This window comes from Musca domestica, unplaced genomic scaffold, assembly GCF_030504385.1.
Source record: "Musca domestica strain aabys unplaced genomic scaffold, Musca_domestica.polishedcontigs.V.1.1 6, whole genome shotgun sequence".
In the NCBI taxonomy this organism is placed as follows: domain Eukaryota; kingdom Metazoa; phylum Arthropoda; class Insecta; order Diptera; family Muscidae; genus Musca; species Musca domestica.
This window is the reverse complement of record NW_026712363.1, coordinates 1,572,502-1,592,463: the sequence shown is the minus strand read 5'-3', so window position 1 is coordinate 1,592,463 and position 19,962 is coordinate 1,572,502. Positions and strand designations below refer to the sequence as shown.

The 19,962-nt window shown below is 36.0% G+C and overlaps 1 protein-coding gene and 1 long non-coding RNA gene across 2 annotated transcripts in view; one reads left to right on the top strand and one right to left on the bottom strand.

Moving 5' to 3' along the window:
* Positions 1-1,529: 1,529 nt before the first annotated feature.
* On the bottom strand, positions 1,530-13,113 carry LOC101895002 (mitochondrial import receptor subunit TOM20 homolog B-like). The gene is made up of 3 exons (XM_059129128.1): positions 12,907-13,113; positions 12,763-12,841; positions 1,530-1,952 (listed from the first exon to the last, which is right to left on the bottom strand). Exons 1-3 carry the CDS (start codon positions 13,034-13,036, stop codon positions 1,646-1,648), a joined length of 516 nt encoding a protein of 171 aa, XP_058985111.1. The 5' UTR covers positions 13,037-13,113; the 3' UTR covers positions 1,530-1,645.
* A 6,556-nt stretch (positions 13,114-19,669) lies between these two features.
* Positions 19,670-19,962, top strand: part of LOC105262217 (uncharacterized) — a 50,056-nt gene continuing 49,763 nt past the window's right edge. The window contains exon 1 of the long non-coding RNA XR_009343748.1: positions 19,670-19,920. This is a non-coding gene — a long non-coding RNA (uncharacterized LOC105262217). The remainder of the gene's footprint in view (positions 19,921-19,962) is intronic.

Below are 19,962 nucleotides of genomic sequence, written 5' to 3'. Positions count from 1 at the left end.
AACATGAAGAGAGCCACCTGGATAAAAAGACAAAACTAACTCTTCGTTGTCTATATCTTCATTTATCTATGGTATTTCTAACATATAATTGTTATTATTGCGAATGTTTTTGCTGATCCAAGCAGGGCACTATTCTAGAACCAACGAATAGCTTCGAATCGTTTAGCAAACTAGTTACGTTTAGCAAGTAGCATTCAAAGCCGTGTAATGCCCTTCTAGGTATAGTCTTCTTTGCCACCAAAACCATCTCCACAAAAAATCACAAATCAGTACTGGCTATTCAAATTGGAAAGGTATTCGATCATATTCGTATCCACGTCATCATCGATTCGATTGATGTAGTTTGTATGTGGTCAGACTTAAATTCTGGTATGCATTTTATTATAAATTTAAATCGCGGCACCACCGCAGTTTCACATATACTGTAACCGCTTATTTTAAAACAATTTCTTGAAGTGAAATGAGTTTCAGATATCAGTAGAATGTGTATGTTGAATGATCGAATATCGACTTCGTATTTATCCCGGCTTAACCCGTTTGCGTTTCAAAAACAGATTCTAATTTTATCGTTAAGGTAATATTTGGACTGCAACAAAGTCACACGCAATAATTTTTACATGTTTTTTTAAATTTTATTGAATGAAAAATATTTTGGCCCATTCCCGGCGAAGCGCTTGCTTGATGTGATCGACACTTTTGTATTTTTTAGTGCCAACCTTGCTTTCCAAAATACTCCAGACACAATAGTCCAATGGATTGGTATCCGGAGATTTTGGCGGACATTGTGCGATGGGAATGAAGCGAGGAACCGCATTTTGTAAATATTCTTGGGTGGTCCGTGCTGAGTCCTGTTGGAATGTCCAAGGTCTGCGGCCAAAATGTTTGCGTGTCAAAGGCTTTAATACACCATCCAGAATATGTTCGCGATAATATTCGGCATTTTTTCTGATGCCACGTTCGCCCGAGCGAAGCAACTCTTTAGTTCTTTTTGGAATTTCAATGACTTTACCCCGAGCTCATTTTGCAATATTTGCCGAATGGAATATTGCGATATGTTCAGCTCACGAGCCATTTTTCGGTCACTGCGACGCGGGTTTCGATCAAGTCTTTTCTTTACTTTTTGAACATTTTCTGCTGATGTTGCGGTTTTCTTCCGTCCACTTCCTTGACGTCGGGCTACGCTACCAGTATCACGGTAACGAGCGATGGTACGAGACACAAAAGATTTATTCACATTTATATGCTGGAGTGCTCTAACGATAGCCAATTGTGGTTTTCCAGCCAAATATAAAGAATTCCATTACGAATAAATTTTTTTCCGGAAAATTCTCACCAAAATGCTTTTGTACGCTTGTAAACAATATAATGAGCTGTCACTGGAATAATTTTAACAGCTGTCGGACGAGTGACTTAGAAATGACAGCAGTCTGAAGTTAATTGCAGTTTTTTCATCTCACCCTGTATATCAATTCGCAATCATCCCTTATATGATTCAATGAATGCCACCCATGAATTCAAAATGCAGAATCTCTCATAACAAGATGAATAATTTTTTATTTTATTTGGAATCCAACAAATAAAACATTTCAAAAATTAATTACGGGAACGCTACATAATAAAAGTCTGAAAAAGTTAACGTTTGTAACTATTCGAGGTCATCAATTATTACGCCTCCTGCTGAACTGTTCATTCCCACGGGTGCCATATCAGACTGGTTAGCCGATACAATTTTTGGAACTTCTTCAGTTTCACCACTTGATCTATTTCCGAATTCTTGCATTTTTAATATAAGCATAGCAAATACTTGTGGTGGCAAAGTTGTTTGTAAAACCTGCAATAAACGCGCGGGTTGTCCACAAACCACTAGAGCATTTGCCAAATGTTCCACTCCACTCTCAAAATCACCACGTGCTATAAGAGTTTCTCCCATTTGAATTTCCTGCAGAAAATATCTAGAAGAAATGTAATAAATTGGTTAATAAATTTGTAATTTACGTCAAATTGTGTTACGCCCTTCTTCTTCTTATAAAAAATGGGAACAAGGGAAAAATTAACAAATAAAAATAAAATAACAATAAAAATCCAAAGTTGATATGACATGTTTTTAAATTTCGAGCAAAAATTTCCTCCATCAAGAGATAAAGAAAACATAATACTATAAATAAAACTATCTGGGGTTGTACTTTAAAAAGCAAATATTAGTGAGAACGGTTGTAGAATGCAGTTCAAGTTTTCATAATACAATTAAGTAAACCGTTAAAGACAATTTCCACTAAAAGTGTTGTTATATATTGGTAGCCTTTAATGCCATATCTGAAACAATTTCGTGAAAAAATTTTGCCAGAGTTAACAAAATACGGAATACGGAGCGGCATCGTTATATGGACCCATATGGACAATGTTCTGACACCGGTGGTATATTCGATTAAAAACAAACTATAAATGCAGCATTTGAAACAAATCCGTTAATCCCATGATTAAGGTTAAATACGTGGAAAAATTACGAAGGTAACGTCATGCAAGGTCCATTAAGATAAATACCGTATTTATCTAGCGGAGACATAAACCACTCTGTTAACAGAGCCATTAACAGAGCAATGTTAAACTTAACAGAACAGAAGAAAATTGTTACTTTTTTTAAAAATTCTATTTTCTAATGTTTAGTCATCAAAGAATTTATTTTTTTTATGATAAACAACAACTATAGCTTTAATTAAAAAATTTATGAAAAGCTGTCGGCGGTATTTGGCCATTTCTGGACAAATCCTTTGAACAGGATAATTCCATTGACCAATATGCCTTCCAGGACAATTCTTCCAATCCAACATGCACATCAGTGGAAAACTTATGAAGAGTGCTATCCATTGGCATAATAAAAATTGTGGGTCAATGGGACAGATTCCGAGTTATTTGTACGTTTCTGGACAAATCCTTTGAACAGGATAATTCCATTGTCCAATATGCCTTCCAGGACAATTCTTCCAATCCAACATGCACATCAATGAAAAGCGTATGAAGAGTACTATCCATTGGCATAATAAAAATTGTGGGTCGATCGGACAGATTCCGAGGTCTTTGTCCATTTCTGGACAAATCCTTTGAACAGGATAATTCATTGTCCAGTATGCCTTCCAGGACAATTCTTCCAATCCAATATGCACATCAATGGAAAGCTTATGAAGAGTACTATCCATTGGCATAATAAAACAAGTAAGCAAAGGCTCAAAGGCTACAGTCGAGCGGGGCCGACCGTTGAATACCCTACAACACTATAATAAATGATACAGTTAATATAGGCGAGATACTCCAAAGAATTCCACAAGATATTGTGACAAATAATAAAAGAAAACTAACAGGTTTCGTTCTCTAATTTTCGAATAATAGCAACTTAAACTAATTTGCTCATTTCCAATTTATTTGTAAATGGTCTTCCTAGATCTGGAACCAATATTTCCCAAAGACCTATAATATCTTAGAAGTGGCAAAAGATTAACATTTATTATTGGTTGTTGACTGAAACGCATCTATATGACTATATTCTTCAACGAAATCAGCGTTAACGAAATAGTCAGAAGTGCGTCTTTCCTGTATTTGTGAATTCTCCAAAAAGTCACTGGAATGGACATTTTCGTATTTTGTCTACAAAAGTTGGCAAACTCCTTCACACATTGAATATTTTTGGATGGCCATCCAAAACTGCTTGGCTTTTGCAATGTCCGGTAACCCCCATTCAAATGTGCGTGAGAATCGGGCGATAATTACGACCTGCTGACAATTTTTCAGTTTTTTGGTCCATTTCAACACCTAAATATATACGGCAATCATCTCCAAAAAGATTAGACTTCTATTCTGACCCTCATCTTATGCCCATGCAAAATTTCGTAAGGACAGGTCCATAAATGCGATCTGTGTATGATATCCTGATATCCTAACTACTTAGTTTTGTTAGCTGTAGAAATATTACCAAATGTTTAATTCAAAATGAAAATATGCCAAAAATATGAGAAAATGTTACAAAATCAATATTTTCGTCTTTAGAGAGATATTTTTATGCGAGTTTTTAGGCGTTTTTTCTTTCCTGCCAAGAGGCCATTTTGTATTAATGAGAACTGTCGAAATCAGTTCAGCCGTTCTCGACATATATGAGATCTTTCAAGCATATCTTATTTGATAGACATATATTTTGCTATATATCCGATTTGTTGGATCTTAACATCATTGTAAAGATTAGAAGTAACCTTGTCATGGCTTTGTGATTTCGCCGGGATTTAAAATATTCGCGGTTTAATGAAAAATTTTGATTTTTTTCAACAAAAAAGATATGGTCTATTTTACCCGCTAAATATTATCCGATGACCATCAAAATTGGTAGGCTTCTTCCCCGCCCTAAACTCTAGCTACTCCGCGTCGATTTGTCTATAATTGCGACCTGTATAGCTACTGCAAAATCCGACATTTTTTCAGTATTTGGTCCATTTCAACCCCTAAATATTATGCGATCATCTTCAAAATGAGTAGGGTTCTGTTCTGACCTTAACCCCACCTCCATTCTAAATTTCGTGAAGATCGGGCCATAATTGCGACCTGTAGAGTGATTACAAATTAACATGGACAGACGGACGGACGGACATACATAGCTAGATCGACTCAGCTCGGCGAGCTAGGAAGATCCATATATACTTTCCTATATGGGAAACCAATATTTCGAGGTCAATCTGATCAATCTGACAGATTCTGAGGTATTTGGCCATTTCTGGACAAATCCTTTCAACAGGATAATTCCATTGTCCAATATGCCTTCCAGGACAATTCTTCCAATCCAACATGCACATCAATGAAAAGCGTATGAAGAGTACTATCCATTGGCATAATAAAAATTGTGGGTCGATCGGACAGATTCCGAGGTCTTTGTCCATTTCTGGACAAATCCTTTGAACAGGATAATTCATTGTCCAGTATGCCTTCCAGCACAATTCTTCCAATCCAATATGCACATCAATGGAAAGCTTATGAAGAGTACTATCCATTGGCATAATAAAAATTGTGGGTCAATCGGACAGATTCCGAGTTATTTGTCCATTTCTGGACAAATCCTTTGAACAGGATAATTCATTGTCCAGCATGCCTTCCAGGACAATTCTTCCAATCCAATTTGCACATCAATGGAAAGCTTATGAAAAGTACTATCCATTGACATAATAAAAATTGTGGGTCAATCGGACAGATTATGAGTTATTTGTCCATTTCTGGACAAATCCTTTGAACAGGATAATTCCATTGGCCAATATGGCTTCCAGGACCATTCTTCCAATCCAATATATATATATATATATATATAATATATATATATATATATATATATATATATATATATATATATATATATATATATATATATATATATATATATATATATGTATATATTATCCATATCTTCTCCATATTTTTCGTTTTATATATATATATATATATATATATATATATATATACAATACAATTGTTACTGGAAGCCCTCTGTTAACCCGAAAGTTCTGCAAAAGACAGCGATTGGAAAGAGAAATTTTGACAGTTATTTTAGTGAGAGTTTGCAAATTCTTGCTGGACAAATTTCTTCTTCCAATTCTAGACATTCAATCAGATGTTTTCTATTATTTATTTATTTATTTATTTTTGCGGTTTCAATTTGAAAATATTTTTTTGGAATTAGAAAGACATTGTTGGCTTGTTTGCTCGGGATACCGTAGTATTTTGTTGTTGCAAAATGGTCGGGCTTTATCCCTTTATTGTTGTTCTTATAAAAACAACGTTTGTTTATTAGTGGAGAACGATGGTAATGTTTACCAAGGGGTAAGGCATACGTAGGTTTCGGAAAGAGCCACCAATCTTACAACCGCACTTATGTGTTAAAGATGTAAATGTTTATAAGTGCGGTTGTTTATAAGTGCGGATTATTATTTAAAACGTTAAATATGGAATATGAATGGTATAAGCCGACAAAATAATTTACTATTGTCCATTTACGATGATCATGTGTTTATATACACGCAAACTCTATTGGAATTTGTGATTATTGGTCTTGGATATAGTAATATAACTTCAACAAATGCTTAATATCTGTTAAAATACTATTTATATTACGGAATTCAGCCCAGAAGAAACTTTGTCAATGTCGTATATATTTCCAGCCAATTTCCCATTCAGGTATCCCTAAATTAGAGTAGTTCTCGGAGCAAGTTGAGTTTAGGGGCTATGCTCGGATCATTTTGAAATTTTTACCGCAGGTGGGTATTTTTAACCTGATTAAGGGAAAGTAATTTTTTCGTGTGGGAAATACCCGGTTATTTGACCCGAAAGTTCGAATACAAAATAAGGTTTTTATCCGGTGTTGCAAAACCGTTATGTACAAAATGGAAATCATTTGAAAGCTTATGGAATTGCCTATCCAACAAGTTATCATATGATAGGTTTATTGGAACCGGTTCCGGAGTAATGCAAGAAAGTTGGTATTTTTATACCAGTAGTTTTTGAAAAACGCCTACAAACTTGAAAATAGACCCATTATGGTGTATAGAGATGTACATGCTACATTATAGCCTATATTCTTCCCTTTCCAAAATGTGCTGATATCTCTTATAGTTCCAAAGATATATGTGATGTTATGAAATTGAAAATTTCTCCACTAATATGTATCTAAGCATTTGAAAGTAGCCGGCCTTCGGCCGGGGCTTAAGATTTTATCCTCTGGGGTGTGTCCAACACCGGCTACGTGATCCATAGATTTTCTAAACGATATAATTTTTTGTAAGTAGCCGGTTTTCAGCCGGGGCTTGAGATTTTTTCCCCTAAGGTATGTCCAACACCGGCTACGCGATCCATAATTTTTCTAAACATTGTAATTTTGGTAGGTAGACGGCCTTCGGCCGGGGCTTGAAATTTTCTCCTCTGGGGTATATCCAACACCGGCTACGCGATCCATAGTTTTTGTAAACATTGTAAATTTAGTAAGTAGTCGGCCTTCGGCCGGGGCTTGAGATTTTCTCCTCTAAGGAATGTCCAATACCAATTTTTCGGAACCGATTGAAACCAACCAATCACTTTTTAGAAAGGTATTCCCATAAGCTTTCAAATGAAACCCCTTTTGTACATTTCAGTTGTGTACAACCGGATAAAACCCGAATTTTGTATCCGAACTTCCGTGTCGAATAACCGGGTAACCGGATATTTCCTTGCCGAAATCGGGTTAAAAAGATCTACACGTGGTAAAAATTTCAGGTCAATCCGAGCATAGCCCCTAAACTTAACTTAAGCCTAAAAAAGAAATAGTCATTAAAAATCCAGTACAGTACTTAAAAACCGTTTCAGTTAAATCTAGTCATCTCGCGGATTACAATAATTGTCTTGTCAATGTTTGGTTAGAGAGAGGTTGACCAAATGTGGATGATCTCCAGGTTTGGGTCTAAATACTGCTTCAGATTTTCCTTTTTTTTAATTTTCAGTTGTGCGGAACGTCCGCATAATACACTGCAACTTTTTAATAGATCTGCCAAACATACTCGCCTCACTCACTGATATCCTAAATCTGGATAATCACTGATATCCTAAATCTGGATGTCGAAGCAGAACCAGATTGGCAGCATATGTTACTGCTACAGCAACAACTTGTATGCTACATCTGCTTAGCAAGTGTTGGCATTTTTTTTTTTTGCAAGAGGCAAATATCTGATTCTTAAGCAAAGCAATATCCAAACAACTTCTTTAAAATAAAGTTTTCCTAAAACTGAAGAATTCACATGGGCATCAATCACCAAACCAACACGTTTCATCGAGCTTACATCATACTTCGTCCTATTAATGGAAACAATTATTGAATCCTTCTTAAGTTTCCGATTAAAACATATCTTAAGATTTTTAGTATTTATTCTGAGGAATTTGTAGGACAATTAACTACCCATCATACTTACATTACTGCAAGACATCTAGAACTAAATATTCTCCTAACAATACAACTCGAGCAAGTCATTAAAATGTATAACGAAAAATAGAGGGCCAATAACAGATTCCCTAGGCACACCACTGTAAGCAGAGAGGAAATAACGTTTTTACAAACAAGCGCACTCTTTTTGAAGAACCAATGTAGCTGACAGATTAAATTAGCATGACTTATTCTGCCAAATATGTTTTTCTAAGTCTTGTGATAGTAATACACAACAATCAGAATTTCCTTTATTAGTTGTGTCTTGTTACTTTTCCCGCAGGAATTGTCCAGCAGCATCTTTCTGAGAGAGTAAGGTAGTTTTATTCTCTTTTGCAAGGAAAATGTTAAAAGTAAACCGACGGTACTCCTGCAGAAGCTTGCAACTAATCAGCTGATTTGTCAAAACAAACCAATTTGTCCCCCATTAAAAAAATTAAAAGAAAGGAAGTATCACCAATTTTGCAAGTTGTATAAATGAAAAGGAAATTAACAATAAAAGAAAGATGGATTTGATGTATTCTCCGGAGTCCTTTAAAGGAGTTGGTAATGGCGTTTGTCTAAAAATATTGGAAATAGTCATTTATTTTCTTTTTACATATTAATATTTACGGGATATTCTCCCCAGAAGTTATTTTAAAAATAACTTCTATGACGAAAAACATTTTGTACCCAAGTGACGTGATCGTAAGCTCAATAGAAGAGGAACCAAAGAATTAAATAAAACTAAAATTCTTTTGGAAAGTCTTCCAAATCTTACAACCGCACTTATAAACATTTACATCTTTAACACATAAGTGCGGTTGTAAGATTGGTGGCTCTTTCCGAAACCTACGTATGCCTTACCCCTTGGTAAACATTACCATCGTTCTCCACTAATAAACAAACGTTGTTTTTATAAGAACAACAATAAAGGGATAAAGCCCGACCATTTTGCAACAACAAAATACTACGGTATCCCGAACAAACAAGCCAACAATGTCTTTCTAATTCCAAAAAAATATTTTCAAATTGAAACCGCAAAAATAAATAAATAAATAAATAATAGAAAACATCTGATTGAATGTCTAGAATTGGAAGAAGAAATTTGTCCAGCAAGAATTTGCAAACTCTCACTAAAATAACTGTCAAAATTTCTCTTTCCAATCGCTGTCTTTTGCAGAACTTTCGGGTTAACAGAGGGCTTCCAGTAACAATTGTATTGTATATATATATATATATATATATATATATATAAACATTACCATCGTTCTCCACTAATAAACAAACGTTGTTTTTATAAGAACAACAATAAAGGGATAAAGCCTGACCATTTTGCAACAACAAAATACTACGGTATCCCGAACAAACAAGCCAACACTGTTCTATTAATAGACAAGGCACCGTCGACGAAAGGGTTTTTGTTGTAACAGACAAAACCAACTTACATGGTTATGATTCTTCGTTCAGGTTGAACGAAAGCATAACAAGTGGAGAAAGATGTAAATGTTTATAAGTGCGGTTGTAAGATTTAGAAGACTTTCCAAAAGAATTTTAGTTTTATTTAATTCTTTGGTTCCTCTTCTATTGAGCTTACGATCTCGTCACTTGGGTACAAAATGTTTTTCGTCATAGAAGTTATTTTTAAAATAACTTCTGGGGAGAATATCCCGTAAATATTAATATGTAAAAAGAAAATAAATGACTATTTCCAATATTTTTAGACAAACGCCATTACCAACTCCTTTAAAGGACTCCGGAGAATACATCAAATCCATCTTTCTTTTATTGTTAATTTCCTTTTCATTTATACAACTTGCAAAATTGGTGATACTTCCTTTCTTTTAATTTTTTTTAATGGGGGACAAATTGGTTTGTTTTGACAAATCAGCTGATTAGTTGCAAGCTTCTGCAGGAGTACCGTCGGTTTACTTTTAACATTTTCCTTGCAAAAGAGAATAAAACTACCTTACTCTCTCAGAAAGATGCTGCTGGACAATTCCTGCGGGAAAAGTAACAAGACACAACTAATAAAGGAAATTCTGATTGTTGTGTATTACTATCACAAGACTTAGAAAAACATATTTGGCAGAATAAGTCATGCTAATTTAATCTGTCAGCTACATTGGTTCTTCAAAAAGAGTGCGCTTGTTTGTAAAAACGTTATTTCCTCTCTGCTTACAGTGGTGTGCCTAGGGAATCTGTTATTGGCCCTCTATTTTTCGTTATACATTTTAATGACTTACTCGAGTTGTATTGTTAGGAGAATATTTAGTTCTAGATGTCTTGCAGTAATGTAAGTATGATGGGTAGTTAATTGTCCTACAAATTCCTCAGAATAAATACTAAAAATCTTAAGATATGTTTTAATCGGAAACTTAAGAAGGATTCAATAATTGTTTCCATTAATAGGACGAAGTATGATGTAAGCTCGATGAAACGTGTTGGTTTGGTGATTGATGCCCATGTGAATTCTTCAGTTTTAGGAAAACTTTATTTTAAAGAAGTTGTTTGGATATTGCTTTGCTTAAGAATCAGATATTTGCCTCTTGCAAAAAAAAAAATGCCAACACTTGCTAAGCAGATGTAGCATACAAGTTGTTGCTGTAGCAGTAACATATGCTGCCAATCTGGTTCTGCTTCGACATCCAGATTTAGGATATCAGTGATTATCCAGATTTAGGATATCAGTGAGTGAGGCGAGTATGTTTGGCAGATCTATTAAAAAGTTGCAGTGTATTATGCGGACGTTCCGCACAACTGAAAATTAAAAAAAAGGAAAATCTGAAGCAGTATTTAGACCCAAACCTGGAGATCATCCACATTTGGTCAACCTCTCTCTAACCAAACATTGCTTTTATTAGTATTTATTATTACATAAGAATAGCAGCAATCTATCACAAAACTAATTAATATTTGTATTTTTTTCGTTTTATTTTAAACTCTTAGCTGAATAAGTGAAGACTTCATCATCAATTGTTATTCTTCTAGTATAAGGAAGGGAAGCCGTTCGTGAGAAGAAATCGATAAGACAATTATTGTAATCCGCGAGATGACTAGATTTAACTGAAACGGTTTTTAAGTACTGTACTGGATTTTTAATGACTATTTCTTTTTTAGGCTTAAGTTGAGTTTAGGGGCTATGCTCGGATTGACCTGAAATTTTTACCACGTGTAGATCTTTTTAACCCGATTTCGGCAAGGAAATATCCGGTTACCCGGTTATTCGACACGGAAGTTCGGATACAAAATTCGGGTTTTATCCGGTTGTACACAACTGAAATGTACAAAAGGGGTTTCATTTGAAAGCTTATGGGAATACCTTTCTAAAAAGTGATTGGTTGGTTTCAATCGGTTCCGAAAAATTGGTATTGGACATTCCTTAGAGGAGAAAATCTCAAGCGCCGGCCGAAGGCCGACTACTTACTAAATTTACAATGTTTACAAAAACTATGGATCGCGTAGCCGGTGTTGGATATACCCCAGAGGAGAAAATTTCAAGCCCCGGCCGAAGGCCGTCTACCTACCAAAATTACAATGTTTAGAAAAATTATGGATCGCGTAGCCGGTGTTGGACATACCTTAGGGGAAAAAATCTCAAGCCCCGGCTGAAAACCGGCTACTTACAAAAAATTATATCGTTTAGAAAATCTATGGATCACGTAGCCGGTGTTGGACACACCCCAGAGGATAAAATCTTAAGCCCCGGCCGAAAGCCGGCTACTTTCAAATGCTTAGATACATATTAGTGGAGAAAATTTCAATTTCATAACATCACATATATCTTTGGAACTATAAGAGATATCAGCACATTTTGGAAAGGGAAGAATATAGGCTATAATGTAGCATGTACATCTCTATACACCATAATGGGTCTATTTTCAAGTTTGTAGGCGTTTTTCAAAAACTACTGGTATAAAAATACCAACTTTCTTGCATTACTCCGGAACCGGTTCCAATAAACCTATCATATGATAACTTGTTGGATAGGCAATTCCATAAGCTTTCAAATGATTTCCATTTTGTACATAACGGTTTTGCAACACCGGATAAAAACCTTATTTTGTATTCGAACTTTCGGGTCAAATAACCGGGTATTTCCCACACGAAAAAATTACTTTCCCTTAATCAGGTTAAAAATACCCACCTGCGGTAAAAATTTCAAAATGATCCGAGCATAGCCCCTAAACTCAACTTGCTCCGAGAACTACTCTAATTTAGGGATACCTGAATGGGAAATTGGCTGGAAATATATACGACATTGACAAAGTTTCTTCTGGGCTGAATTCCGTAATATAAATAGTATTTTAACAGATATTAAGCATTTGTTGAAGTTATATTACTATATCCAAGACCAATAATCACAAATTCCAATAGAGTTTGCGTGTATATAAACACATGATCATCGTAAATGGACAATAGTAAATTATTTTGTCGGCTTATACCATTCATATTCCATATTTAACGTTTTAAATAATAATCCAAAAATTTATCTTCTTGAAGATGTGTTAAACATTCGAGAAATGGGTTCAAATGGTAAAGATATTTCGGATATATTAGAACTCAAATGAACAAGTGAAAACATCGTATCTCATAGAAACACTTCCATTAAATTTCTCTGGGATGTTATTGTATATATGAAGATCAATTGTCTACATAAACACTTTTGATTCCGAGGAATCACCATCATTTCAGGAAATATAAGGAGAACTAAATGAGTACCCCATATCATGAGGCAAGCTTTAAACAACACTTCTGTAACTACTCCACAAACCTTCAGTATAGCTAAATGTTATATAAAAGAGTCTTACCTTTCTATAGCTTCGTGGTCATTAAGATTTGGTAATCCACCCCGGGCGTTATTTCCATTTTTACGATTTTTTCGTCTGCCTATTATTATAACGTGAAGTTTATGTAAGATATTTTACTACTCCAATATTAGAGAAAACTCTTACGTTCTCTGACTTTCTTTTTATAATCAGGATCACTGCGCCGTTTATTATCAAAATAAATGCAGTACCCTATAAACAATGTCCCAGCTAATCCAGCCGCTATACCAATCGCTGTCTTATTTATTTCCAACATGTTCCTTTCCAAAAAAGATATCAAACCTCCATGTGACAGCTCAAACCATACTTTCTACACTGTCGCTATTAGGGATCCATAAATTTTTTTCTGTCTTCTTTTTTTGTATTTGATAGCCGGTACAAAAACGTAATATCTAGGGCATTACTTAGATTGCCGCGTTGCGTACAATATATTCACCGTAAAACTTTTGACGAACTGTTTTGTAGCATTGTAGAAGAATAAGGGTAGATGCGTCAGCATACATCAAAAATTTGAAATTAAGTATTTAAAAAGATGTCTGACAAAATAAATAGTTTTTCTACTGAGTAACCTAAAATTCGAAGTAGCGTACACAAATATTCAACTTCTCCAATATGATAAAATTTTTTGCACGTCACTATTACTGGTCCATATCTTAAAACTAACCAACTAAAATAGTTGTAAAAATGATCATTTTGAATGTTTTACCAGTTGTAATTTTTGTAACTAAAAACAGAACAGTGTTGGCTCGTTTGTTCGGGATACCATAGTATAGTAAAAAGCAAATGCTAATGCTTAATCCTATTATTGTTGTTTTATAAAAACAACGTTTGTTTATTAGTGGAGAACGCAAAGCTCAATAAGAAAGGTTACTCAACTTCAAAGAAAGTACAAAAATTAAAGTCAGTGCAGGAGTCTTATAGTGTCAAATAGACTTTTAAATATGCAACAGTTGGCTTTGTTTACTTACGATGGTAATGTTAAACAGTGAGATTTATGTATTATTTATTTCTATTTTCAACATACCAAAAAAACACGTTGTTCAATTGTCAATGTTAAAATTGTTCACCTTTGCAATTTCGTACGTCCGACGCATTCGGGTAACGTTCATGTAAATGCAAGTGTTTTATGCTAGGAACACAATTGGAGCGAACGACGAATTTCGCCCTACGCGGCGACAAAATGAGCCGCGAAAATTCGTCGTATGGAACACAATACCGACGAAATTATAAAACAGCTGATGAAGTTGTTTACTTTTTGCTCATTTGTTGACTACAATGAATTATACAAGAACACATAATTCTTTACGTTCTCTATTATAATTTCACTTATGTCCATCTTCTCTATTATAAATTCACTGATATCCATCTTCACTCAGGCGCAAGTACACAAATAAATAAATAAATTAATTATGTTTTTTTTATACGAGTAACAGATAGTAGAGTGACCATAACAAATTTTAAAGTAAAAAGTAACTTTATTTACTAAAACACATAAAATTCGTACAAGTATGGCCACCTTGTACTGTTTTGTTCGCCGGTCGCCGGCGTATGAAATAGAAATAAAGCTAATTGAGTTCGCGGCGACCGACGAAATTTTCGCCGGTGCCGTGATTGTGTGCACTTCCATATACACATATGTGTTTTATTTTTGACGACGAACATACGCCGCGAAAAAATTCGTCGTTCGCTCCAATTGTGTTCCTAGCATTACTTGCATTTATATGACTACTCGACTGAGTACGCCAAATTTCATAGTATAATTATTACAGGTAGCAGCAAGTCCCAGCTGATTTGACTCTATAGTAATACAAGATATGACGTGTTATGATTTAATTCCATTTCTTTTTATGCAATAGGTATACCATTTTTAAATGTAAAATTTCACTGCAGGGCAATGTGAATATTTTTTGGCTCATAATAATAGAAAAAATCGCTGTTGTACTTAACAAAATACCAACTGCGATGGTGCGAAAACGTTTTTCGTGGTTAAAAAGGAGTGACACCCTACTAAACAACATAGTTGTACATTTCATGTTTCCTTAAATTGCAAAATGTAGAGTACTTTATGTGAGTATGCAGTTTGCTTTGAATTTGAAAGGGATGTTGCTTTTTCCACGATTTTCTAGCTATTGCTGGAAGTGTTGAGAGATTAGGACGTTGTTATGGCATATTTTATGATATACGTTTTTTAACAAATTAAAATAAATAAAATTTTTTTTCATTTAAAAATTTTATTTCCTAGAATGTTTGGGCAGCTTATTACCACCAGCTGTGTTGATGCGTCTCCTTGTATTATTTTATCATAGTGGAGATTTAACAGGTACATACAACTATAAAAATAAAGCTTTGAGGCTATGTCCGCTTCCTGTCAGAAATAGTCAAAGTAATTCGCAAAAAGTTGTTTTCATAATGGTTAAGTAAGAATTGTCTCTATTTATTTAAAATGGAATCAATGTGCAGTTTGTTGCACCACTTATCATATTGTACATAATACTTATTATTGCAAGATTGAAATGTCAATGTTAGATTTCAACGAATTGGCGCTAAGGCTGTGGTAGCTTACTTACTTCAGTCTGTCTTGATGATTCCGTTTTGGTTATTGATTGAGTGTTCGTGCTCAATATTGTAACATTACACGTTCCTTTGTAATTATTGAGGTAAAATTTCGTAACCTATTGATTGGAACCTTAATAAAGAATCATATATTTAATTGAGTAAGAAACTAAAGGGATAGTGTTGTATTATTTTTTCTCCCCTTTATCGGATCGTATTAACATTTGATCGTTTCGAGCCGGATTCATCCTATTAGAGTAACATTTGGTCCATTCCAGCCACGATTGATAAACGAGCCACCAACATATATTTGGGTATTTCTATTCGTTTACTTTATTACCCAATAAAACAAGGCTAACACGGATTTTAATTACCATTGAATTAAAACATTTTTATTAAATCAACCTTAAACTTAAATTAACAAACTTAATTTAGAAATGCGTAGATGAGAAATATGGTGTGCACTGCAGCGCTGCCGACAGGAAAAGGAGAAAATTCTATAACCAGTAAATTGTGATTGAAGGTTGCCACATCACTCCCCTCGCTAGAAAAGGGAGCTACCGGGAGCTTGATGCGTCTTCCACAAGTTGTAGCTTTGATGATATACTGAGGTGACTGAGTGAGTGATGTATCAGACGAATATGTGGCACCGGAAGAACAATCTGGAATCGGAGAGCTGAAAGTTGAATCAGCAGTAGAAGCTTCTTCAAAAATGTTTGAAGTGCTAGGCACGGGATCATTTGTCGAAGGTATAGTTGCTGTTTGCTCGGTTGAGCTAGAAGATTCTGACGCTGGCAGAAAAAGGGGCTTTAAACGATCGATGCTGACATTTGTCTTTCGACCCCGTATTACAATTGTGAAGAACCTCGGGAATCGTTTTAAAACGAAATACGGGACATCGTAGGGATGAGTCAGAGTAGGACGGATTGAGTCGTTTCGAACAAAAACGTGTGTTGTTGACTAGAAGTCTCTAGAAACAAATGTTGACTTTGCAGAGTGGTGTGCAGTTTGCATAGATTGAATATTTCTCATGGCGTTGCGAAAATCAGCTACTACATCGCTAGTGCTTGTAGATTTGATTTTTAAGAAAAATTCTCCTGGGACCCTTAACGCTTTTATGTCTGATTTGTACATCACACGAAGGCCAAGTAGAATCGTTGGGAGATGATGAACCCATTTTGATGAATCGATACATAAGATGGCAGCTTAAAAAGTTCTGTGTCACCTCTCTATCAGGCCGTGGGCTTGAGGGTGGTACGGCGTTGTCTTTAAGTGTGTAGCTCCAATCATTTGCAATAATTCCGTAAAAACTGATAACTGGAACTGTCGACCTCTGTCGGATGTGATTCGCTGTAGCACTCCAAATCTGGAAATCCAGTGCGTAACCAGTCCTCTGACTACCAGTTCAGCGTACATGTCGGGTAATGGCACGGCTTCAGGCCATCGAGTAAACCTGTTGATTATTGTCAAACAATACCGCTGCCCTTCACAAAATGGAAAAGGCCCAACGATATCGATGTTGATGTGTGAAAATCTCTCGGTCGGCGGGTCGTACTTGTCAGGCGTTGATACTGAGTGTCGCTGTATTTTCGGTCGCTGGCATGGGAGGCATGTTTTGAGGAAGTTTGCAATATCCTCTTTCATACCAACTCAAACAAACCTTCACGTTACTAATAGTATCGTAGCACGTATTCCAGGATGAACTGGGTTGTGTAACGAGTTTATAATTTGCTTTTGAAAAACTTTTGTGATGTATGGCCGTATTCGTGACGTGGACGTATCACACACAATTTGTTCATCACAGCCTAATATATCCAAATACTTTAGTACTAGTGAATTATTAGACGTACCTTGTGGTTTTAAAATATCCTGCAGTTCGCTGTGATGTTGTTGATGACATGTTGCCCGCGCCGGGAACAGAATGAGCAAGCAATGTAACGTTGCACAACTCAGTTTTACAACGTTCAAAAGCACTCTCGGTATTTGAAGACCACACTAATGGTGTTTTGTACTTCGTTTTATTACCTGTAATCATGTCTTGCAAAACTTCTTGGTACGCGATGGTGTGCGGCAAAAACTTTCTGTAAAAGTTCATCATACCAATGAATCTTTTAAGTTCTTGTGAGTTGAGCGGCTTCGGATAGCCTTTTAGCACTGCAACCTTTTCGGGAGAATGACGAATTCCGTTGGGTGTGACGGGGTGACCAGGAAATGTAATTTCAGGCTTACCAAACTCACATTTTTTGACGTTAGTAGCTAGCTGATTGTCTCGAAAGCACTGAAATACAAATTGGAGATCACGACAATGTTGCTCCAAAGAGGCAGATGAAACGAAAATATCATCAACGTACGGAAAACACAATCAACATCTCTGAAAACGTCATCGGGCGAATCGAAATTTTATGAAATGTTTTTTGCAGATCGATTTTCGAAAATATTTTCTGGCTACTTAAATTGTTGGTGAAATCGGCCAAATATGGAAGGGGGTACTGGTCTGGTAAAGTTTAAGCATTAAGGGCATAATAGTCACCACATGGTTTCCATGTTCCATCACTTTTTCTTACCATAGCCGACTACTCCAGACGCTTTGGACGACTGACCAATTCCAGCTTCGGCAAGGAAATTGGATTCTTTTTTTGCAGCTACATGTTTTTCAACTAGCAATCTTCGAGGACGACAAAATGTTGGCCGGCCAGTCGTTTCAATTCGCATAAAAATGGTTGATTTCGTTTTGGAACCGTAATGTTATGTGCTGAAATCCCTCTAAAAGATCCGCAAACGGGTTATTCGTGCGCAACGTTTTAAGGCAGACAATCGTTGAAGTCGACGGTAGTTGTAGCTGAGAATCGTTACCAGTGATGTTGTCTATTAATCGGTTACGACGCAAATCAATCTGCAGATCATGATGCTTAATGAAATCCGAAACAATTATCGGCGTGTTTACACCAGCAATTATAAATGACCAATAAAAATTTTGTTTTAAACCAAGGTCCAGCTTTAAACGTGTTTCACCTACCACTCTAATCGGCGATATACTTTCAAAGAAAGAGGAATTACGGAGACGTCGGCATCATTGTCAACCAGAAAATTTCTTCGAGTCCAGCTGTCAGTAACTTGGAGGCGAAAAAATTGACATTTGGTGGAGGATTTTTCGCTATAACCCACCACCGGCCAACAAGGTCAGTTTGATGGGTGCGACGCAACAGCGAACACCTGTCGCTGCTTCTGTTTGCACGGACTGCGACACTTTGTGGCATTGCACCCATACTTCTTGTGGTACCAACACTCATCAATATTGGAATTGTTATTTCCATCGGATGGCTTTCGCCGGGACTGGGAACGATGATGAGTTAGCTTGCGAGGTCGAGAACAGGACCACGTAGTAAATTGCTCGAATTTTTTTGTTTAACTCCGCAATAGCAGTACGCAGTTCGTTTATGCGGCTGTCCTCGTCTTTTGTGACCTTACATACCTATGTTGGAGAGACAGCGTCTACAGTTGAGTCTACTTTTTGGTTAATTCCACTATTGTGCCCGTTGACGCTGCTACAACAGGTTGTGCAAATGTTGGGAATCGTTTCGTCCACAAACCTTTAAGTGCAGCTTTTCCACTTGAGTTACCTGCTCTCAAAGAAGAGCTCGGAAGGTTTTTTTTGTCGCCCAAAGGCATTTCGGGCAAAAGCCGGTTTGGACGTCTCTGTTCGCTGTCGGCAAAATGGTCGGTAATTTTTCATTTGACGTATTCGAATCGATCGGATGCTGGCATATTTGCGATGATGTCTGACAATTGTGCAATGGTTTCTGGCTTTAAAGCAGCAAGTACTGTAGCGGCCTTTTGCTTGTCATAGGTTATGCCCGACGTACTAAAGCAAAATTCCATTGAAATAAACCAAGCTTCCACATTTGTATATCACATTTCTTGAAATGGCAAACGTGCAATGTAAATGGCTGATACTGCCTATGCTGTTACGCAAGGATTGCGGATCTTTTTCATTTTGGATGACGACAGTCGATGCTGTTGATAAATCGTTGTTTTCCATCTTCTGATTGCAATTTTTTCTCGGGGTCACAAATTTGGTTATTTCTATTCGTTTACGTTGTTACCCAATAAAATAAGGCTAACACAGTTTGTTGCATGTGTTTTTTATTTTAATTAAAAACAAATAATTAGCAGCAAGTCCCTGATGTGATGTGTTTGGTTGCAGCCGGTCAGGAAAAAGTGAACCGGATATGTTAAGCTCGGTGCAGAGTTTGAAGAAATCAGTGTTGCCAACCGGTGTAAAATATGAACCCGAGAAATACAACTCTAATGTAGGGCTTAGTATGCACGATAAAAAGAATTTGATGAATCAGGAAAATTGCGTGAGAATCCCGGAAAATTGTAAATGGCTGCGGCCATATAAAAGGCATAACGGGGGAAAATCGAGGCAGTTTGTTTGGTGTATTAGCAAAGAACACATTTTTATTTGCTAATTAAAAAATATTTGAAGAAAATCTCCCAAAAAATTAAACTAAATTTTGTTTTTGTGTTTAATTAACACATGTGTTTTATTGTTGTGTGTGAATGCGTTTGTGCGAACAAGTCAAAGTGAGTATTGTATTATATTATTGGTGTTTAAATGTTTGTGTG

What these genes read in the sequence shown, in the direction of transcription:
- LOC101895002 (XM_059129128.1), bottom strand. Translation starts at nt 13,036, where the DNA reads ATGTTGGAAATAAATAAGACAGCGATTGGTATAGCGGCTGGATTAGCT. An exon ending in TAAAAAGAAAGTCAGAGAAC is followed by an intron (nt 12,842 to 12,906) that starts GTAAGAGTTTTC and finishes TTATAATAATAG; the next exon opens with GCAGACGAAAAAATCGTAAA. An exon ending in GACCACGAAGCTATAGAAAG is followed by an intron (nt 1,953 to 12,762) that starts GTAAGACTCTTT and finishes CATTTCTTCTAG; the next exon opens with ATATTTTCTGCAGGAAATTC.